This window comes from Biomphalaria glabrata, chromosome 17, assembly GCF_947242115.1.
Source record: "Biomphalaria glabrata chromosome 17, xgBioGlab47.1, whole genome shotgun sequence".
Classification (NCBI taxonomy): domain Eukaryota; kingdom Metazoa; phylum Mollusca; class Gastropoda; family Planorbidae; genus Biomphalaria; species Biomphalaria glabrata.
Window position 1 is genome coordinate 23,229,228 of NC_074727.1, and position 24,438 is coordinate 23,253,665.

Consider the following 24,438-nt stretch of genomic DNA (forward strand, 5'->3'; position numbering starts at 1 on the left):
AGCTTTTAACGAGATGAGACTTATTTCAATGTTTAAATATGTTTTGGCACTATTCATTGAACCGACGTACTGCGAAGTCACACCAGACTCTCTATATCAGTGTTTCCCAAACTGTGTTCCGCGAAACCCTAGTGTTCCGCGAGACCTGGCTATGGACACTAAGAATGATTAACTAATAGGCCACCACGTCAATTAATCTCTAAAAAATTAATTTTTAAAAAAGTGTTTGCTAAATACTCAGAATGTGCGAAGTGTTCAGTTAGAGAAAAGGTTTGGGAAACACTGTTCTGTATCAATAAAAGTTACGTGAGTAAAAGTTCGACATAGTCTACTTACATTGCGTACATGAATATCATGCATTACTGTAATCATCAGCGAAAGAAAGTTTGTGTCTCTACTCTCCTTTGTTTTACAGGCAGCACCTTTACCCCAAGAAAAGATTGGCGATCTAAGAACATGTGGAGTCTCACAATAGCAGACGCTCCTTGTGACTCGTGTGGCTTCAGGAAAGTCTACTGCATAGACTTGAGTCACAGAAGACGCAAGGTCACCATGGGAATTTTTCCACATTTCTAATCAAAAACATTTACCGAAAATAGAAGTCGGACCTTTTTTTTCTGTCTTTTCTCTTCCAAAGACAGTGACGTTCCGGTCACTAATAGTTTGAAGCACACGCGTAAATTAAGAGACAGATCAGATGTATTTTTAGCGGCTCCTCGAGGTCGGCAAACAAATTCTTAATCTTATTGGGCTCTGAAGGGTGTACACTGAATTAACTCCACGGAAGGAAAGCAGAAGGACACCAGGAAAACATCTCTTCGTGAAATTGCGATGACCTTGGAGCTAGCTTAATTTAGAGGCCGAGGCCACAGGCAGACAATTAGTTACTAAGTCTGTGTTTTAGACAACAGGTGGGGCTTGCGATGAGCTTTTTTTTTATTCTGCGTTTCACAGCCGGTAGGGCGCGACTTCCCTTGAGATGAATCACATCGTTGCCAATGCTAAAACGGAAATTACCAAAAAGAGAAAGAGACAACTCCTGAACCTGGTCATCGCCATTCGTAATTAGAATACAGTTGTCTAGACATACTGAAATATCATTTGGAAGATCTAACTATGGCTGAAGCTCCACTTAGTAATTAAGAGTTTTTGTGAATGAAGGTCTTCATGGTCTGAATTTCCAGACATGCAGACGACGTGCAGACGATTTTCTTTTTAATGCAACTACTTTCTTAGAATCTATTCTTGGTAGCAGTCAAAGCCGCAATAGAACAACAAAATAAACAAATCATTTACATTTCACGTTTCTTGATCAGAAAAAGAAAAGTAAAATAAATTCTTTCTTTTTATATGAGAAAATGAAATGTTTTATTTATGAATTCAGGACTGTTTTTAATTAACCAATAATTCATATTTTTATCACTAATTAATTTTGCTACTGTGAGCATAATTCACACCGAGACCTATTGTCAGCAGGCCTGAACCCTGAAGTGCGACGTGGCAACATGTGGTCAGTGGAGATTAATATATCGGTGCCACGTCACAGGTCTGATGTACTGACCATACATGTGAATATATAATAGCTTTGTATAATTGTTATTCACTTATGATGATCTAACTAATGAGAACATTAATAATAATAATCTTTATATATAAAGTAGAATGTAACGAGTATGCATGTATGTGTGTATGTCCCGCATAGAAATCAAAACCGTTTGACCAATCTTGATAAAACTTGACAGATAATGGAGGAGACAGTAGTGTAAGTTTAATGTCCCACCCACAACCCAAAGGCCCTAAAATTAAAATACTTAAGTTTATCTCTATTATAGAACGAAACTTTTAACATATGGGGTAAACCCGTTTTCACAGGATTTCATATTTGATATCAAAACGTCGGCTAAACTGGTAAATCCATTTTCACACTCTACTTTCATTTTTGTGGAAATTTTTTTTTTTTCAAATTTGAAAGGAACATACTTCATTTTGACAGATCTAAATCTAATCCACTAGATCAGTATATGTCTTATATAATACAGACGTTACTTCAAAAAAGATGATTACGTCCTACGCTTCATGCATTTAGTCATGCATATTAACCAAGAGACAGTGGGCAAGGCTTAAAATAGGGATTATCGTATCAAAACCCGATGCAAATGCCACGCGGCCAATCATTTGTTTTATCTACATTATGTTTGCAATATGTATTTTGAGGGTTGGGATATGTTGATTTTTATAGTTCATATTCAATAATCGTTAAAAAAAAAGTGTGCCAAGCATTAGTATAGCCCACATTATTTTAAACATCTTTATTACACGATAGGCTCCTAAATATATACTCTAGATTCTAGAAGAACATTAATACCTGTCTGTTCAAAACTTTTTTTTAGCTAAGTTCATTTTAGCTCTCGTGTTTATGTTTGCAATGTTATCACAGCGTCTTGAGCCTACATTTTGTTTGTTCTGAGCGCTCTATAAATTAAATTTATATTATTAACATTATTATTAATATTATGTGATCTTTATATGCTCGTGATTGTCGTTATGCAGTACACGTTGGGGCACTACACAAGATCTGTTAACCTTCTTTCTCTATTCTTACCCAAACTAAGGCCCACAGGCCGCAGGGGATATCCTTCTAGTAGACTTAAAAGAATGTAACTAGCAGATAATGAATTAATAAATAATTGCAAAATGTTGAGACAAATCAATTAAAGAAATATTTTAGATAGAATTTTAAAAAAACATTTTAAATCTTAATTGTGAAATCAACTTTTGTATTTTTTCCAATGACAACAACAAAAAAAAAATCAAGGTCGAAGCGTGTTAAACACAGTCCAACTTAGCGATTAAAAACTAAGAGCGAACAGCTGAAGTGGGGGGGGGGAGGCTAGGGAAGGGGGTGAAGGTGAGTGTATGCCAGCCATTCGTGTCACGCTGACAATGCACACACAACATTAAACAACATGACGGGACTCTCTGACATTGACGGGCCAGGGAGCTAGTTTGTTGTCTCCTTCAGAAACACATTTTTTTTTAGGTTTAGGGAGGGGAGGGGTAATATCTGCGTCGGACCTTCTAATCCATGGTATATAAATGGACCTGGTTTGTCCTTCACTGGTCAGTTGTTGTCTTGTCTGGAGTGATCAGCAGATTTCGGTGATTGTCTAGAGTGCTTCTGTTGTACAGAAAGTACCTGAGGTGATTAGTGGACTTTTTTTTTTTGTTCGCAATATGGATTATAAATTATGAATACTTCTATTCTAGAGTAGCGATAAGTAGCAGCTGTGTTATATTAGATAAACAACGTAATGACAATATAGACATATAGTTTTATTGTGTACGCCATTTGTTATTAAATATTAACTCTAGTTATGCATTTTCTGTTCGTTATTTCATAGCGAGGTTGTCAATTGTTGTCAAACTGAATTTCCATTTGATTGGATCAATAAAAATTATCTTATCTTATCTTTTATATATATATATATATATATATGAAGGATTATTAAAAACATGTAAAAAATGACATATAATTGTTTATAAATTAAAATAACCTTATATTATCTTATCTTATTATATATATATAAATATATATATATATATATATATATATATATATATATATATATATATATATATATATATATATATATATATATATTGTATGGAAACACCAACTCAAAATCGGCCCCCGAAGTGGTCCACCCAGGCAGACTTCAATATTTTCAGAAAGAACATCCAAATGAAATTATTTCAAAGACAAATGAGAGTTAAGAATGGAGAAAGAAGGTTAACAGATCTTGTGTAGTGCCCCAACGTGTACTGCATAACGACAATCACGAGCATATAAGATCACATAATATTAATAATAATGTTAATAATATAAATTTAATTTATAGAGCGCTCAGAACAAACAAAATGTAGGCTCAAGACGCTGTGATAACATTGCAAACATAAACACGAGAGCTAAAATGAACTTAGCTAAAAAAAAGTTTTGAACAGACAGGTATTAATGTTCTTCTAGAATCTAGAGTATATATTTAGGAGCCTATCGTGTAATAAAGATGTTTAAAATAATGTGGGCTATACTAATGCTTGGCACGCTTTTTTTTAACGATTATTGAATATGAACTATAAAAATCAACATATCCCAACCCTCAAAATACATATTGCAAACATAATGTAGATAAAACAAATGATTGGCCGCGTGGCATTTGCATCGGGTTTTGATACGATAATCCCTATTTTAAGCCTTGCCCACTGTCTCGGCTGCATTGTACTGCAAAACGCAATTCTCTTTCATTTCTGATCTAATCCTAAACTGGACTTTAGATAGCAAAATGTGAGGGACACTAAAAAATCTTATATTAACTTTCTTTCTGATGAAATTAACACATACATGTTTGTCTATTTCAGATAAATCACCTTTTAGATTAGCCAGACTTGCGACAGACAAAACTTGTGATTGAGACGCTAGCTCGTGAAGTATTTTTAACAGCCATCTCGAGATTAGTAGTCTCATCTACTACACGCTCATCTACAGAGATTCTAAGTGCCTTACAGTTCAAATACGTAAACTGTGATAGTACTCTATAAGGTCTTTGAATAGAGAAGGTCTCTCCAACAGTAGGTCTGAGATCATTTTGCTTCATAAGAGGAGATTTGAGACTAGCACTTCTTTGTTAGAGTTATTTTTAAAAAATCAGTAAAATGAAGCTGTTGTTGATGTTTGTACAGCTTCTGGCCTTGACATTCGGTAAGTGTGTGTGTTTGTGTGTATAAATATATATACGTGTGTGTGTTTAAACGTCACCTTCTCCTATCTCTTAGTATGCTGGACCGAGAGAACAAGATTTGTTAACAGTCATTCTACATTCCTCTCTGACTTTGGGCTCGGATAGAGCCTCTTTCGATGTCACTTCCGTCCATTCTTATGTCCTCTTCCTATCGCTCTCTCTGTCTGCCTCTTCATCTTTTTCCTGGTACTGTTCCCTGTAGGAAGGTCTTTGCAAGCCCAAAAGACCTTGTTATAGGGCCATAAAGTTTTAGTTTCCGTTTTGTTCACATTAGTTAGCAAGTCATTCTTGGGTCCAATTACTTTAGTAAACCTGTCTCTAGTGTTTGCATTTGTGATGTATGTGTAAAACTGTACATATTGGCGAAACAGTTAATTCTTAACCAATTACACTCCCTTTGCCTATTACTTTCATTATATTCATTTACCTCCCTTGTATTTCAAGCATTGTTATGTGCATAACCAACAATTTATAAAATAAAAACTAAACAATAAACTAAATCGATCAATCTAATACTTTTTTTCAAGGTTCGCCTACATTTCTCACTATTATTGTATTTCTAATGAGTAACTTATTTTCCCCCTGTGTGTGACTCCTTATTTCGCTAGATATTTACAATCCTCTTCGATACATGTATATATGTCCTTTAATTTGGAGGGCACTTTATACATCTATAAATACTTTGGCAATGGTGTGAAAGGTTCAATTATTAGTGAAAACCGGGGGGGGTGAATTTCGGTTTTAATAACATATTTAACTTATTTGGTTCTTGACCTTTGTAATGTACTTGTCGTAATGCCCCCATCTCTGACATCACTCTGACCACCACATCTCAAAAAGTACTGAGCTTACTGTGCTATTTTTTTGTTTATATCATTATGTAATCATTCTAATGACTCCTCAGGGAAACACATCTTCTGCTACTACAGTAGCTTCGCCCAAACTCGCAAGGGTGTTGGCAAATTCTTGCCTGAGGATATCAACCCACATCTCTGCACCCACCTGATATACGCCTTTGTTCACATCACCAGCGACGGACGTGGGCTCCGCCCTTTCAACAAAAATGACCTGGGTCAAAACGGTAGGTCCACTGACCGAAACTTTTGCGTTCATTGTAAGATCTATAACGTAGACCAACAACTTAGTTGCTGCTATAGTTACCCTTGTAATTGTTTTGTGTAGTCTGTATCCTACATGTTTAAGAAGTTCTGTACATAAAGAACATTATGATCTCCATCATGCTACGGATGTAGTTCTTTTGTTATGCAAATGGATTGATAAAAAGAAATAAATCAGTTCGTGATATTGGCCTAATTCAGTCATAGACTATGGTTCATCGCGAACACTTTTTCATGTGACTGTGGTGCACTATTTGGGAGAGACTCCCGTCCACATATATCGCAGGTTAAGATGGCCAGAGGTGATGGAGAAGGCGGCCATTTTTCGTAAGGCACGCTTTTCTTCCAGAGCTGAGGCTCATGTTTTTTCACTGTCCATAGCTTTCTTGGTCAACGTCTCTCTCCAACTAGTGTGGTCTAGGGCTTTGTCTTCCCAATGGTCAGTTCAGTATCAATGTTCAGTTTTTTAGGTCCCGTAACGGAGGTGGGGGCGAACAGTTTTTCGTGAGACAGACGCGAGTTGCCTGTACAGAATGATTTTCGGGATGTGATTGTCCTCCATCCGGCGAATATGTCCGAGCCAGCGCTTGATATTCATGATAATAGAATTGAATATCTTACGTGAAATGTACAACATTTTATATAATTTGCTTACACTCTTTTAAATAATTCGGGGCGTAGCGGCTGAAAGATAAAGCGCTCGGCTTCAGAACCGAGAGTTTCCAAGTTCGAATCTCGGTGAATCTCTTTTTTTAATTCCGGGATTTTTTGGTCGTCTCTGAGTCCATCCACCCAGCTCTAATGGGTATCTGATATTTGTTGGGGAAAAGTAAAGGCGGTTGGTGGTTGTGCTGGCCACATGATACCATCGTTTACAGTCGGTCATAGAAACAGATGATCTGCTCTATAGGTTGCAAGGTCTGAAAGGGTTACTTTTAAATAGTTGAAATTTAACCACTGAAATGAGATCACTTGTATATGAGGTAGATTTCCCTGATAGCTTCTTCACTTCATGAGCATTATTGCGTCATTTGTATGTTAGCAAGTATAGGTTTAACAAATTTCTTATTCCAAATGCTGGGACAAACACTTTACAACTATTGGGTAACAATCTAGCTTGGGAGAAGTAGCCTGAGCATGTGATGTGGGAAGCGTGATCGTTGAACTTGGCTTGGCATTGCTACCTATGTAGGGAGGCTTGAGGTTCGACACCCGACTCCAGCAGAGTTGTCTTTACTAAGCGCCTAAAGGCAGCACGAAAAACGTCTCCAAGAAACCCCTCCCCCACTGGTCCACATAAGAGATTGTACCACAGCGCTCTGAGCATGCTATAAGCATGAAAGTAGCGCTATATAAAAGCTATAATAATTGTAGAGCTGTTATGTTCGACTATATGCTATGTATTAACAAGTTATGTCTTAATGTCAACAACAGGTCTTTACGCCAGAACCCTTGCCCTGAAGAAAGCCAATCCTTCATTGAAAGTACTTCTGGCAGTGGGAGGCTGGCAAATAGGATCCAAACCCTTCCTTCCAATGATCAAGACCGAGGAAACTAGAGCGACATGGATTAGGAACGTGATTAAGTATATCAGAAAGTATGTAGACACTGTACTTTTGACTCATCCACTGTTCTGACATTACTTTATAATGGGGAACTAGTAAATTAAAAGAGATTTTAAATGTGTATTTATAACTTTTTTTTACAATTTTTAAGACCTGTCAGAATAAAAAGGGATAGAACGACTGCGGAATGTGTTTTTCATTTTTGGTTAAATAATAGGTAAACATTGTTTTGAATATCTGGATGACGTACTGCATTGCTCCAACACATGAAGTGGAGATTGTCGAGTTCAACTAAACAATGTCAAGGACGCTAAATCAAACTTCACTGTTACCAAGAAATAAAATAATAATAAAGCTTATATTGCAACAATATTTCAATCCTTGGACGTTGGTCTTTGTAACAATTCTTCTTTACCACTGCTATTTAATTGCGTTTTTTTTAAATAATCTGCAAGTCCTAGAGTAAGAGTCTAATGCTTCCTTCTTATTAAAATAATTTTCTGTTACAAATGGAAGAACTTACAAATTGGATTCAGCAGGGCTAAAAAGTGCACAAAAAATTATCTTATAAACTACATTTAAAAACAAAATAAAACGCTTATCCATGCTTCCTTTTTTAAACCGGATACACTAGCTAGATATTCCTCCATGTATAAAATTCTTCCATAAAGTTTGTAGCAAATATTTCTTTCATTTTTTTTTTACTTAATTCTCTTCAACAGGCGCGGATTTGACGGACTTGATATGGACTGGGAATTCCCAGCCACTAGAGGAAGTCCATCAGAAGATAAATATAGATTTACAGCTTTGATGAAGGTTTGCATCCTTTTTTAAAAAAAAACAAACAGCTTTGTGTAAATTTTAACGAACATACAGATTTCCTTGTTAGTTAATAATAAACCAAAGGGTCAATCTATTAAGATTATGTTGTCGTTGTATATAAATGCCATATATTTACAAACAAAGTCTTGCACAGCAATGCTCTTTAAATCTAGCTCCGCACTCTAGATTACTGGAAAAAAAAGTAGATGTAGGTAGAGTAAATGAGTAAATATTCCATGTTTTTACATGTACTCAATAGGTGAATGATGGCGCCCTTTTTTATCCTAAAAAAAGCTAAACCATGCGCAAATAACACCGTTGAAAGGGCGTTTCTAGCTATGGGCAAACCAGGCAATCGGTTAGAAGCCCTACTGCCCTGCTAGAGTTTTCCCTTTTTTTACCCTAGAAAAGCTAAACATACGCAAACAACACCCTTGCAAGGGCGTTTCTAGCTATGGGAAAATCAGGCAATCGGTTAGAGCCCCTACTGCCAATTAAGCCTGCCAGAGTTTGCAAATAGTCTACAATTTACTGTCCCGTATATTTGATTATAGCGTACTGTTAGTAGTAGCTGATAATAACGACAGAAGATGGTATTCTGAAGCATAATAAATAATTCGACATCTACTCTCTACACTACGCTCTACACTCTACGTTACATGCCTAGGACCCCGAAACGTCTTCGAACGGCGTATCTGTTGTATAAAAGACTGGTCAAGTAAACTAGATATAGATGATATTCAATTGGAGCATGGAATGTAAAAAACAAACTGGCCCATTTATATTGTGTGGCATAAAAGGCATGAAGGTAAACCCGATGACAAAATCGTCAAACTGCATCGAACATCGCTGCAGGATTTGTCCTACGGAAAACAAGACTCATTGGCTTCCTGTGAAAGCAACAATAGACTACAAGCAGGGCACACTTTGTCATCGGTGTCTACAATAAAGAAATGAGGGATGTGCCTTTATTTTTTTGTCTTTCTGAGTATTTTAATAGGTTTTGTTTTAGAATTTGAAGATTATGGTTCAGTGGTTTTTTTATTAATATTAGATCTGTGTGCTACCTTTTTTCATATTAGCATGGCAGAAGCACATATAAATCTTATTTACCTTGCCACTAGATCTAGTTGGTCCTCCTAGTGGATGCCTTTAATATCTGATCTCATTCTATGAAATTCAGGTCTTAAAAACGAAATTTCTTTCCCGATTTTCTCGAGAGATCGTTTTATAAAACATGCAAATATTGAACATTCCACGTGTTTGTAGAGAGACTTATTTACATTTCATGTTATTGACACTGCAGGGACTCTACGAAGCTTTCCAGAAAGAATCCGAGGAGACGGGTAGAGAGAAACTTCTTCTGACTCTGGCCACGGCGTCTGGTACTTACTACATTGACCAGAGCTATGAACCTTATAAGATAATAAAGTAAGTTAAATTAGCTCAAAAATTTTCAAGTAAAAAAGTAAAGTTCCTCTTTCAGACCTTGTGGGGCAGATGTAAAGGTCATCTGTTTCTGCCGCCCACGGTTAACGAGGGTGTCATGTGGCTCAATGTTTGACATAGATCTAAATTCAATTCACTAGATCAGCAATATCCAAACTAAGGCCCGCGGGTCATATCCAACTAGTTATATATATAGTTATATAATTATATATAAAAATATATAGAATAGTGCACTTTTGACTTATATACATATTTGGTTAGCCATTTCTATTTTCCTGCTTTCTTGTTTAATAACTCTGTGTATGTATGTGTGTGTGTGTGTTTCAGCTACATTGACTTTATGCTACTTATGACTTACAACTACCATGGTCAGTGGGAAAAGAAGACTGGCCATCACAGTGGACTTTACCCTCACAAAGATGACCCTAAGTATGGTGAGAAGTCGCAGCTGTACCAGGTACGACCACTAGAACATGAGTTGTTTTGTATTGTATTGTCCATCTGGCTGTACTGGAAGAATATTCCAAATTTCCGATATCCTTAACTAAAATTGGATACATCTTGCAATCGACTATGGTTCTGGAGCGAATTAGAAAGTTCCTCAAGTCAGCTATAAAACTTCATTATGTACATGAATGGTGGGAACATTAAATCGTTCACATCAGGGGAGATTATTGTATCTTTAATCAATGCTGAAAAAGAAAGAGTTTCTTCCCTCAACGGCTTTTAAAATCTAGCTGGGTTATAAAAATGAAACAGAATTAGGTAATCTTAAAACATTTACATACAACTTTATTTTTACGTAGCTGTAGAGTATGGATATTAAAAGATTCGTTTTAATTTTCTAATTTTCAAATCATTAAACATATGTAAAGGACAATATAGTTTTCTTTAATTGTGTTTTCTAATAGTGATAACAATATCAAAAGAGCGACTACATTACAATTACCAAATAATCTAGAATCATCTGTATATGCCTTTTACCTATGAAAAGCTACTTGAGTAATATTTAAGTAACGGTAATTTTAATCTTCATTTAACTGCTCAACCTATTAATATAGAATTAGCAATCTTCTTACCTAGTGAAAGCTACTTTAAGAAATATACTTCCAATGGGGATTTATATCACCATCTGACATTGCTCTAAGCTATAAAACATTACTATTGCCTAATGAGTTGGAGTAAGGGAGTGGGGCGAGGGAGGGTCAAATTTGAAAATCTCCCCGGACACATATTCGAGGGGGGTCCTCCAAAGAGTGTCCAACACTTTTTTTTCTTTATATATTAAGCCAATGCCTTGTTATCTTGCTGTTCGTGTTATGTAAATTATTGACCATAATGCATGTATTCCAAGCATTAGACATATATCTATTAAGTGCATATCTCATGTCATGTCGAAGGTCAAAATTCAAGGGCCCTTAAAGAGTCTCCTGGGCCCCCAAATCCCTTGCTACGCACTGGGGTGGGGCGAGAATGAGTGGAGAAGAAAAAGAGTGCCTAGTATAGAAAGGCGGGGTGGGGGGTGGGAGCATTTGAAGCGACCTCCCCTAACGGATCCACAGGAAGAGATGATGATAATATTATTGTCTTTTTTTTTTTTATTATCTACAAAGAATGTCTATATCTCTTGCAATCTTACAACATGAATACAATCTGTAGGTATCAGAAAAGAAATAGTGCAATATTACCATTTACTTGAGCCAATATCCTTTTATTTGTATCTAGGAATGGTCTATTGACTATTGGTTGTCAGCGGGCATTTCCAAAGATAAACTTATCGTGGGAATTCCCACATACGGGATGACGTTTACTCTGGCTGACGCTTCCAAACATGGCGTACACGCTCCAGCTATTGGTGGTGGCGAAATGGGACAGTACACTAAAGAATCGGGAATTCTCGCCTATTACGAGGTAAGAATGTAGATGATACTAGATTACCCTGGTACTTACAATAGTGATACGACGGTGAAGGCGGGTTGGAGAGCCCTATTATTTTAATATCATTCTGTAACAAAAAAAAAACTCATAGTTTGGGTACACAAGTTACTTCCCTTAGATTAGAATGTTTTAAATTACACATTTTGTTTTGTTTCGTGTTTTATTATTATTGAACTATGAGACGAGGTGGTCTTCACTATAGAGACATGCAAGTTGTAGAATGCTTGTAGACTGCTTGGTAATAAAGTAAATAAATAATTCGGCAGGCCCCATTATAGGGATCAAAGACGGTCACCTAATTTGCCTCTATCTAAAAACCTGCTTTAGTCATTCAGATCTTGAAAGAAAACTTTCTATTCCTCAAACAAACAAAAAATAAGAGTTTAAAAACTTATCTTCTAAGTAAGAAATCAGTTTGAAAAAAGAAATAGTACAATCTGAAATGCTTTGTGATTGCCATTGCCGGAGTTCATTAGTTAGACTTTTTAAAAAATCACACTTGCAAATATTTCTCAAATAAATTTTGTATGTTTGAATTTCTAAATAATTAAAATAATGATCGTCTTTTTTTTGTAAATCAAACTGTATTAATACTAGGAATTAAAAGGTTATGATATTGTCAAGGAAACCGTGGAGACGTCAAGCAATTCAACAAATATTTCTATTGGTCTATTTATTCAGTATTTACAGACACACCAGCTAAATCTATATATGCGTGTAAGGTAGCCTCGTACAATTTTTCTCTCACCTTTTATATACGGAATTGAAATCACTCGCCTTACTTTTTATCTAATAGAAATTTAAAAATCATTTATGTTTATGTTTACTAATTCGCAGGTCTGCATGAATCTAAGAGACAAGGGCTGGAAACAAGAGTGGATAGACGACCAGATGGTCTCTTACGCCTACAGTGGTAACCAGTGGGTGGGCTATGAAGACAGAAGGAGTATGGCCTTTAAGGTAATACTCTGTTCTTTCTTGGGCATACTATTTTCTTTGTTCAACCTTCTGGATATATCCGATTTTGGAGTTCTCGTAATCATCATCAAACTCCATTCAAGTGAGATGCTCAATTTTTCTCTTTCCAAAGCCCTGGACAGAAAGCCTGCTGTTGTAGTGTTTGTATGTCACTTTAATAGTCAAGAGCTTGTGGCTTCCTAGACCCATTGAGATAGAGTCTGGGGCAATCAAAAGGAATATGAGACAATTCCTCGTAGCGGGGCCACCGCGAGTCAAAGTTTAGCTTGTTCAGGCCTTGGCAGCCTCCGCGGTGGGCAGTCTTGGTCAGGGCGCCTCATGTGCTTTAATCGACCCAGCACTCCAACCATTTTTTACAAAGCTTCTATCAAGTCACTCCGTCTGTCTGTCTGGATTATGCACACGTTATTTCTACCAAACCTTATCTCGGATCAAATTGAAATTGTGCAGTTATTTCTTTTACCTGACAAAACAAGAATCAATGAAAAAAAAATTAACAATTAGTTAATTTACTTTTTATATAAATTATTTTAAAAAGTGATCACCGTAACATTCACCCAGATACCCCACCCTTTTCCTAACTGGTCCAGACAAGTGATAGGATCATAGGTATTGAGAAAGCTAAAAATTGCGCTAAACAAAAACAACTAAGTAGTAGTAGTAGTAACAGTAGTAATAGCGCAGATTCATTATTGTCAGTCTAGCTCTATTACAAATTTAATTACATGACTAATTAATTGATATAATAACGCTTAATATAAGCTTCGTATTTTAAAAAAAAAGTATCCAAAATACCTGTTGTTTCATTTCTATTGTTTGAGTAGCAGTTCGCTCGGCCTGCACTGTGTTTTAAAAGCTAGTTCAGGGCTTGGCAGCGTCCACCATACAAAAGTCCAGGTCATGGCCCCTCGTGTGTTTTCAGAATATATAAGTTGTAATAAATTGATATCCTGTGTATTATCTATAAAAGGTGCATAATAACTGATCCATTGTACGATCCATAAAGGGACATAATAATTGATCCATTGTATGATCTATAAAAGGGACATAATAACCAATTCAGTATTTGATCCTTAGAAGGGACATAATAATTGATCTAGTTTGAGATCCAAAAAAGGGGCATAATAATTGATGTAATAATGAAAAATAACACTTGTGGTTGAACAGTAGTACTGATTTTTTTTTGTCGAATTCCAATATGCTTTTTATTCATTACAAAGTATACTATGAAATATTTCTAAATTTAATAGCACATTATGTAGTGGGCATGGCAACTTTTGTAAATGCAATGGAGTCCTTGAGAGTAGTTCAAATTGAGAATGCATGATTTTCACAAGATTCCTAATAATTCATTATGGGATTGCAATAAGCTTGTAATGAACAACACTAAATACTTATCAGGACAATCATGAGTTCAATGGCACATTATGTAGAGAGAAATAGGTTTAATATTGCATTTATGAAAACAGTAATAAATTAGCAAGATATTCCATTAAGAGATTTTTGAGTTCAAAAAGATGGTCCTTAAGACATCAATTCCGAAAGTTTGGTTAATTTTTAGAACACAAAATAAAAAAGAAGAAATATAAACAAATGGATTTATACATTTAACAGGCTGCCAACATAATGAAAAGAGATGTGGGTGGAGCATTCGTCTGGTCAGTAGAGATGGATGACTTCAATGGTGCGTGTGGTCAGGGCCAGTACCCTCTCCTTTCAACCCTGGTGGACGCGCTAGGACATGGTCCAGTGGTAAGCAAGAACATGTCAATCTAGTCTTCGATGTCTTTCATTTTTTATTATCTTCTTTATGTGATATATATGATTTGATGGTCGGTAGAAAGAACGCGATTTTCAATCACAAGACCAGAGTTTAAATCAAAATAGTCATTAGTATATTTAGATCTACGTGGTCTTATGCTCAGAGACTCTCAGTCTCCTAGTGATCTTGCATGTAAATGATCGGTCTGAGATGAGAATCAGAAAACAGTCTAGCAACTGTTGAAAAAGTGTCATCTTAAAGAACTAGGAACTAGATCTAGTAAACTTTGATTACTTAGAAATACTCCTTACGATTAAAAATAAAAGTGCCTCTGTGATAATTTTCATTGTCATATCATAGATTTGAGATGTATATTTTCAAAAATATCCCAATTCAAAAAGGTGCCACTTTAAGGTGAAGCTCTTACTGCATATCACAAACTAGATCTGGTACCGAATTTTTAACAACAGCTAATACTGATTTGACTTCACTTTTGTTTAACTATTAGTTATTTATTTCAATTGCGTTTTTTATCTGTGTGATTCAATCATTGCTGCTGTGTTTCTAGCTGTAATTTTTCTTTTGTACTTGTTTATCTACCAAATTTTAATAATTATTCAATGTTCTTTTAAATAGAGAACGAAATTCGGACCTTTTAATCCTGCTTCTAACATTTACGTGTCATTTCTGTCTCTGTTTAGTCTCAGACTGCCGCACGTGAGAGAGTAACGCCTCTGCTAACAGATCAAAGAAATAGGGAAGAGATACTTGTTCGGTTAAACACCACGCCCGAGCCTAGTGGCATGTCGCTTTCAAAGGGCGTCTCCAATTCAAAGACCAGAAGCAGCCCGAGCCCTGACCAAGTAAAAGTTCCTGAGGTCATTCTCAACTACAGCATCATCCGCAAAAACAAGAATGGGCCCCTGAACAAACCATCAGCAACGTCACGACAGCATCGCCTTAAGAACGTCGAAATTTTTTCCTCGACCGAGAGCTTTTCGACTTCTCTTCGACCTACTCAAGCTCCTGGCTGGCTTCATCAAATTGGTTTACAGGAGATGCCCAGTGCTGAAACCGTTGAAGAAAAAGGGCATCAAAACACTTCTCCGGAAATGCCCAAATCCAAACCAGTGATCAAACTTCAAGAATCTTCTGCCTTACTACAGCACAAGACCAAGAATCTGATCCATGGAACACCTTACTGGATAAAGCCAGCGCTAACTGAGACCACAGAATTGCCCTTCACTGAACAGCCGGTGGTAGATTCTTCCAAGTATAGTAACAAGGGAGCTCAGTCAAAAGTGTGGTGGGCTCGTCCATATCCGATAGACAGGTCAAAGGCTAAAACCAAATCCGCTTCCGGGGCACAGCGTGGACAGTCCTCCAATACCATGTGGTGGAAACAAGAAGAGGCTAGACAGAGTCAAAATTACGGTAAGAATTGTTTTACATCTCTGCATATGGTCATGTCTTTTTTTCAAGCCTTTTGATATACAGTATTTGCCAATAAGGTATTTAGTTTAATAGAAAATAAAAAAACAAAGTTTGCAAATACAAAAGGTTGTTTTTTTAGGAACATACAACATTAAGATAATTTTTTTTTATTATTCTAGCCGTCTATATCGCCTCACCACATAGCAGAAATGAGGTCAAGGTGAAGGCTTTAGAGCTTCCCGCCAAAGATGGCTACTACGTGATCAGCTCATTGAACAACAGAAATCACCGCTGGTGGGCTGCAGGCAATCCGTCACACCAGATACAAAATGGAGACGGGGCCAATCAAGGTGGCTCTGGTGACAAGGCAAATGACTTTTGGTCACGAAGAAGAAGTACCCCACCTGGCCTGATGGTGGCTAGATCACAGCAGATGATTATGTCGAACAAGTCTGTACTTGGTAAGGATCGACGTTTTTTTTTATCTCTAGATCTTCCTTGACGTTAATTAGACCACTAATTCTATGTCTTAGGAAAACCAGATCTAGTATACTTAACATACCTTATATGACGTCCTTTGAACGGGATACCCATAATAAATGTACGTATACTCAGAAGTTGATAAGGTAAGGGAAATAACCTGACCTGAAAAATAGGCTGTTACGAATATAATTAAAAAGCTTACGGAACTCTTTGGTAAATTGCGCTATATGAATTAAATTTATTTGTTGAAGTGGGTATAGATACAGGACGGTTTTTTAATTCATTGCGTATTTTTTAGGTCTTAATTATTTTTCCATTTCATTTGGGGCCACCCAATTCACTTCTCGTAGGGGCCGGCCCTGTCCACACTTCCTGATTGATCTGATGTAATCCTGTGTACTATGGGAACATGGGGCCACTAACACATCTCTTTGGAGGGACTTTAGCAGCGCTCTTTTGTTAGTTTTATGTAGGTCAGCATCATTGACCTTTAAGTTAGCCTACAACCTTGACATTCATGAAAGTCACGACAATGTACGGCCTCTTTTAACTCTTTCTCTTTTAACTGACGATACCTACGCTGATCAGACCCATAAATGAAATATTTTTTTGGGTTACAATAAGGCCGCGTTTTTCAACCCGTGGGGCGCGTCACCCAATGATGAAGATCCTTTCTTGAGGGTTCCAATCTAGTGCTAGCTTGTCTCAACACTGAATAATAAATTGTGAAAGATTATGAGCTGTACCTTATAACGCTTATTAAATGTATTGCACTTGCATTATTTTAATTTTTTTTTTAATTCTAAATTCCGCAATAATAACTTATGTGATATAAAAAAAAAAAAAAAAAAAAAAAAAAAAAAAAAAATTATGCTCTCTTAATTTATCTCTTGCTAGCTTTCAAATATCTGAATAGATGAGTAAATAGATGAACATTCTGACAATAAACATTATTAGTGACCAGACATATAGGGCCTATAGAATCCTCCCGGGCAATGTTATTCAGTATCCACATGGCGCCCGGCGTAAGGGTGCCCAAGAACAGAGGCCATTGCACTGGGGGGGGGGGTGAAAGAGCGTCCCACAACCATGGCATCATAAAAACGCCTTTCCTCAAGGGACCGTTTTATGGTTGAAACACGCACGGCTAATGTGATACAGAGAAAAAAGAAATATGGGGGAGTTTACACGACCTTTTGATTCGCCTCCTACCCGAGCGTCTTGGGGCTAAGCCTTGAAACTAATTGCATCTGCTTGGGTCCATCACAGACAGAACAGTTGTTCAGATAGGCTTGTGGTGGGGAGCTCCCCAAGAGTCAATGCCTAAGAAGATGATTAGCATGAAATCTTTAAAGGATTGGTCTCAATTGTAAAGGTCGCTTGTAAAAGCAAATGAGAGAGAGATTTATTGCAAGGATTTCAGCTTGGACAGATTATTTTGTGGTTAAGATCTTTATGGCCCCAGACAGACAATGGCATTCTTCGTGTGAGTGTTACAAAATATCTAGATCACAGTTTGGTCTTCGCAGCTACCTATCGACTTTTATTCTATGTCTATAAACCAAGACAATGTTTTATAATTATTATTTTCAAAATAAACCAATGGCAATAATCATTCGCTGGCGCTGCCAGAGACGAGCTTCTTTAAAGGAAACAAAATTCCTTCCAGTCCCCTTAACATTATCCACATAGAAATTATTGCTATTACTATTATTATTATTATTATTATTATATAAAGAGCTTTAAGTTATTCTTTTCGCTGCTAGGATTGAGATTCGTTAAAAAGAAACAAAATTCATTGTAGTCTTCTTTAACCGAGTCTTACTGCCTTCTGACAACAAGAATCGTCTTATTTTTTAAGAAAAAGTGGATGCACCTTGAATCTAGAAGATTTATTTATATTGATACGATTGCCTCGATTAGGGTCAGAAGGGCCGGCTTGAGGCATAGGTAAACTAAGCAGCCTCCTAGGGCTTCCGATCAAATCTCAAACCTAACAATGGCTCAATATCTACGTACTATCCCAGCTCTAAGTCAGTACTATGATTCAAGGTTTATTCGCGAATGTTTAAAACTTCTTGTTTTGTTTTTTTTTGGGAGGGGGGGGGAGAGATGCCGAAACGTTATTTCTTGTCTGGTGATCATGAATCGTCCATAAAGTATATTCATGCTATCGGCGCCATAACTATTGAACTCCATTGTCGATTTAGATACAGGAAGGTTTTTAATTTATAGCGTATTTTTCTATTTTATTTTTTTTGTTTTCAATTTAATTTGGGGTCACCCTTTTCACGTCGCCTAGGGCCTCCAATTACTTAAGGCCGGCCCTGTGACCATAAATCTATAATTGCAAATGCTAACTAAGCTGATATTTAAAAGTGTGTATCTATATATATCTGGGTTCGAATCCTGGTGAAGACTGAGATTTTTAATTTCGGAGTCTCCCCCAGATTTAATGGGTACCTGACATTAGTTGGGGAAAGGCGGTTGGTCGTTGTGCTGGCTAGATGGCATCCTCGTTATCCGTGGTCCACAGAAAAAGATGACCTTTACATCATCTGCCCTAAAGATCGCAAGGTCTGAAAGGGAAACTTTATTGTATATAAACCTCGAATATATTCGTCGAATTCCTAAAATGATATTATATACTATATACTTATACTATTATATATATGTTATTTATGCGTCATTTATATTTGTGTAATGTTTGTTTCAATGTATATCTTGTGTTTGTCAACAGTGAGACAAGAAGTGTGTCGAGAACGAGGCGTCGGGACGTTCGCAGACCCTTTGTCTTGTGATCATTTCATCATGTGCCTGCCCGGCAATTGGATGGACTTCCCGCCTCCTGTTATGGCCTGTCCGGCAGGGACGAAGTTTGACAGCCGGCTAAACGTTTGCAACTACGCATCAGACGTGACCTGCCCGCACTGAGCCTAGACCGACCTGGTAGATACACAAAATATTTTGTTCATTTAAAGAACTAGCTTCTGAATTTGCTCAAGACCTTGAGGTCACAGCCTGCAAAGCCCAGCAGACGTTAAAGCAAAGGGATCTAATCCTGGTCGTCTTATCTCGACGAGAACATCATATCGGATGTAATATCCTCTCTTCTGAAGGGCATCTGCAAATCTGCTAATGGTACATCGGAGGATAGTCATTATTGTATGCAGCTCAATAAGCTATTCATGCGACCGGTCTCCAAGGCAACAGACTTTGCATCCGGCTCAAACATCCGGTCACGCAATCTTGCTTCAATAAGATGTCTTAATGTACGTAAAAATGAATATTTCATAACCTGTTTGATCTAATAGATAAATTATATATTTTTCATTTACGGCGAGAGAATGTTTGATTGTTATAAATATATATATATGTATATTTATATATAAACGTCCAAAGAATTTTGAAAGTTTGGAATTTGATATTTTAGTTCTTCAAACAAAAATGTTTCAACTTCCAAGTCTTGAAATGTTAAGAGATTATAAATACATACATAAAATGTATGAATGAGAAATGTATAGTGGAATGACTTCCTGGATGAGAACGGTATAGTGGAATGAAACAGGAAGAAGACCCTCTGTTAGTATTGTTTCCTTTAATGTTTATTTTGAGGGATTTGGCTGCAACAATTCTTTGGTGACGTATTCCTTTATCTGTTAATTCCTTTAACAAATTAAAAAAAGGGGGGTGAGATGGGTGCAACTGACAAAAAAAAGGAAAAGAAATAAAAACTTTAAGTATTTTAGTGTCCTACATTATAAACTTTGGGCGCAGTAAGTTGTCTAAACCAAATAACCCTCGTTGTGACATTTAATGTCTCACTAAACCTTTCTTGGAGCGCATTTAATGTCTTAGTCTTAAACCTTTCCACAGGATGCATTTAAGTGTCAAAGTGTGTGGTTCACCTAATTATTGTTAATTCAGGCACCTAATTCTGTGTGTGTGTGAGTTGTTATTGTTAATGAAGCTCAATTTAATAACTACACTTATAAATATGTCAATATGCTGTAAAAAATGTCAATATGCTGTACAAATGTCAATATCCTGTTGAAATGAAAATATGCTGTTCAAATGTAATTATGCTGTTCAAATGTAAATATGTTGTTCAAATGTCAATTTGCTGTTCAAATTCAACATGCTGTTCGATTGTATTTATGTATACAAAGTTGTTGAAAGCTTTACCTGACATCTGATATTTTGCTCACATTAGTATTTTGGCTAGGGGCGTGGCGGTCGAATGATAAAAAAAACTGAAGTTCAAATCTCTTTGAAGACTTGGATTTGATTCGGGGATGTCTCTGTCCACCTAATTCTAGTGTTTAAAAAAAATGCCATTTCTTTGTAAATTAAAAATGGTTGGTCGTTGTGCTGGCCTTTTGACAGCCACGTTAACCGTCGGCTATAAAAACAGATGAGCTTTACATCATCTGCCTCCATACATCGCAAGGTCTGAACGGGATACTGAGAATTTTGGCAAGCAAACTAAAGGAAGAGAGAGAACGATGCATGCAAATCAGTTGGTAGTCATTTACTAAACTGTTAGCTTAGCCTCTCTCTCACTTGTTCAGTCATTCATTCCAGCCAATCAGTATTGTCCATCATCCAATCAATCGTAGTTTGCTGCTCTTTTTGTAAGTCTGTTAGTTATGTTGACTAATTGACTAATCCGAGATTAATAATTACGCTATCTATCAATTTGGCCTGTCAGTAATTGTTTTTTTCAATTAAATCAGATGACTAGCAGAATGGTCTCTTCCTACTCTCCCTATGACAATAACAAATTATTTTTTTTATTTTAAAAAGTTAAGATACTCACAAAAATAAAAATGGCGCTTGCATTGTACATTTTAAAATGTAGTTTGAGAGACAGAGAGAGAGAGAGAGAGATGGCAACAGAAATATTACTATTGTTATATAAAATTATATTTTAATAAATCTATCTATACCAAACCACGTTTCTTGTATTTATTTATTACAAAGCTACTTACTCACTCACTCACTCACTCACTCACTCACTCTGTCTGTCTGTTAGGACAAAAAAATTTAAACATGTTTTTCTTCCACTTCCCATTCATTGTACCTGACAAATCATGAATCAATTCAAAAAGTTTAATCAATTAGTGGTAATTAATTTTGTTTTCTATAGTAGAATTATTGGTTCTTCCCTTAGATAATCATAGTTTTTTTAAAGCATTTTTACAAAGCATATATCATGTCACTCTGTCTGTCTGGTAAAAGTTTGTACACGTTATTTCTCCCACACCCAATCTCAAATCAAGTTGAAATTTCGCTTAAATGTTTCTTGCACTTAACAAAACAAGAATCAATTTTTTTTTTTTTAAATTAACCAAATAGTTTATTACATTTAAGTAATTCTTTTTTTTTTTGTGTGTCTAACAAGGAAAAGAAATTGTACTTGACCGATGTTGTGGTATAAATTGAATTAGTCTTCTTGAGGAGGCTTGAGCCCTGAGTTTCCATTCAAGTAGAACATTTTTTTTTCAAGCGCTCACGGTAACATTCAGGTACCCTCCATCTATCCCCCTTCGCTTCTTTCGCCTTTTCCAACTGGCCCAGACAAAATATAAGATCATAGCGCATGACAATTACACTTAATAAAAGCTTTTCAAAAAATTATTTTTTATGTTTTTTCTTGTTACAAAGCTAACATCAACTCATTCTTTCTGGTTAAACGCTTGTGCACGTTATTTCTCCCCCACACAATCTCGGATCAAGTTGAAATTTTGCACACTTATTTCTTGACAAAACCTGACAAAGCAAGAATAAAAAATATAAAAAATACAAATTACTTAATTAACTAGTGGTACTGTGGTAGCCTTTCCAGCAAGTCCACCACGCCGCTCCACAAGGGCGCCGTCATCTTAGACTATGGTGGGACCGTGGAGTGGCGGTCTTTACAAGGCTTCGTGGCGGTTACGGATTAGGAATATGAGGAAATTAAATACATTTAAATAAAATAAATTTTAGCTTTTATGTAGCGCTACTTTCATGCTTATAGCATGCTCAGAGCGTTATGACCCAATCTCATTTGTGGACCAGTGGGGGAGGGGTATCTGGGAGAGGGTTTTCAATGCTGCCTTTTGGCGCTCAGTAAATACAACTCTGCTCGAGCCGGGTGTCGAACATCGAACCGCTTTCATAGGTAGCCAAGACAAGTTCAAGCGTATTTAGCCTTCGACCACGCTTTCCATCCATGATTAGAGCGCTCTTTGACCACTTTTAGCAAGCAGGAGTCTGCACGCTACGTACGTGGCACGATCCAGTCGCAATAATGGTCGCTGCCGTTGTGGAACCTTCAGACAGGACTCGGAGTGAAGAGATTCCGATCCACACCTGGCATTAGACGAAAGCCTGTATAACAGCCAAGGGAATAATGGAACGCATTGCAAGCGCTTCGATTCATTAATGGGCGTTACGAAAGGTACAAATATGTATCAGATTTTAACAGACAAAGTTCTGAAATACTTCTTGCCTTTTCCAACTTCATATTTCTGAGAAGTTGCTTTTTCAGCATGTGTAGACATGTCGATAAAAAAAATAGGAACAGACTATTGGGCGTGGAAATGGTGGAACCGCCTCTCAGCTTAAAATTAGCAACCAAAGAACCAAATTAGGATGATCTGTCATCTCATCACAGCAATTGTATCCTTTTCATTGTTATTTATAATATAATATTTATATATTTTATTTCTTGTTTATTATTTTTGTTTATTATCCTTTTTTTATGGGCTAGAGGTTCTCAGAGTTACGAAAATGAATGAAGGGGTACGCATATGTCGACAGTTTAAGAAACACTGTTGTAGAGTACCGTACTTTCACATTGTTTACATATTATAAAATTAATAATTATTAATTATTATAAAACGTTAAAATGTTAAATTTAACAATTTCAGTTTAATAGATCTCATACCTTATCATGTCAGAGGCGTAGTGAGGGGGCAAGGGGGCACGATGCCCCAGGTGCTCAGGAAGCGCCACTTGCAGCCTATATTTCTATGTGATGTTCATGGAAAATGGGCGTCGGGGGGTCGCCAATAAAGTACCTTGCCCCGTGCGCACATTTTACTCACTAAGCCTCTGTATTATGTCTCAGAGGCGCCCATAGATCCCGAAATTAAAAATTCCAGTCTTGAACCGGGGACCCTCGATTCGATAGTCAAGCGCTTTAGCGCTCAGCCATCGCGCCTCCCATTTAACAATCTAGGTGGTTGCTTTTTAAAATATAAAATGTAGTGCTCGATATATGATTGTCAAACTTTTACTGCACTTTAATAATTAATAGAGCCTTCCCAGAAACAAATATCCATGGGGGGGGGAGGTAAAATTCATTAGAGCAATTATTGCGGTACTATCAGCGACAAAAAAACGAATCAAAGCGACCATGGCCCACTTCTGCTGAGTCTACGTCCGAGTTACATGCCCTTGACTACAACATCATGAGGAAGAAGGTGAAAGGAAGGCTAAGGGGCTGGAGACGGAAAGCACAAGTAGCCAACAAGATCAAACTTCGCTTGGCCTTGATTGCTCAGTCTTCCCACCGCGCTAATGTCCACTCCAGTGTCCGCTGTCCTTCAGCTCCTGCTTGTTGACTGAAAACCGGCCGCTTTGTTTGATGACGGGATTGAAACAAGATTTGATAGCAGGTGTGAAACAGTGCAGTGCAACACCGTGGCTGGCCTCTTTGAAAAGGGAGGGGGGGAGGGGATGGGTCTCTCCTTTTTCCCCACCACTCCTAACCGTCTCCCCCCCCCCCACCACTTCCCTTCCCAATGATTATCAAACTTTCACTCCGCGATAAAAATGTTGCACCTAACCAATGAAAACACTCAGAATAAGGCATTGTCTTCAAGTCCCAAAATTCAGGAAGAGTGCAATATTTTATGGGGCTTTTCAGACCCAGCTGTGACCAAAATATTTTATCACAGCTAATGAAACCATTATGTGGTCTATTGGATTTCTTTAGTATTTATTAAATGTAGCTTCGAGGGTAGCTATTCTTGGGGGTTGAAATGTCTTTGCCAGCTAGATTATATCTTTCAAATGTAATTTGCTGCCAATAGTTTTTCCTT

The 24,438-nt window shown here is 36.9% G+C and overlaps 1 protein-coding gene across 2 annotated transcripts in view; it reads left to right on the forward strand.

Annotated features, from left to right (window-relative positions):
* Positions 1 to 21,256, forward strand: part of LOC106079372 (oviduct-specific glycoprotein-like) — a 68,591-nt gene extending 47,335 nt beyond the window's left edge. The window contains exons 1-13 of one of the 2 annotated variants that reach the window (XM_056015945.1): positions 2,900 to 3,201; positions 4,417 to 4,756; positions 5,701 to 5,877; positions 7,349 to 7,511; positions 8,202 to 8,295; positions 9,608 to 9,732; positions 10,078 to 10,207; positions 11,476 to 11,661; positions 12,526 to 12,648; positions 14,281 to 14,418; positions 15,130 to 15,862; positions 16,042 to 16,323; positions 19,086 to 21,256. In XM_056015945.1, coding sequence (XP_055871920.1) covers positions 4,711 to 4,756; positions 5,701 to 5,877; positions 7,349 to 7,511; positions 8,202 to 8,295; positions 9,608 to 9,732; positions 10,078 to 10,207; positions 11,476 to 11,661; positions 12,526 to 12,648; positions 14,281 to 14,418; positions 15,130 to 15,862; positions 16,042 to 16,323; positions 19,086 to 19,279 — 2,391 coding nt within the window. In that variant the 5' untranslated portion in view covers positions 2,900 to 3,201; positions 4,417 to 4,710 and the 3' untranslated portion in view covers positions 19,280 to 21,256. Of the gene's footprint in view, positions 1 to 2,899; positions 3,202 to 4,416; positions 4,757 to 5,700; positions 5,878 to 7,348; positions 7,512 to 8,201; positions 8,296 to 9,607; positions 9,733 to 10,077; positions 10,208 to 11,475; positions 11,662 to 12,525; positions 12,649 to 14,280; positions 14,419 to 15,129; positions 15,863 to 16,041; positions 16,324 to 19,085 lie in introns of those variants that run through there. The other variant, XM_056015946.1, reaches the window with a different exon arrangement.
* Positions 21,257 to 24,438: the final 3,182 nt, after the last annotated feature.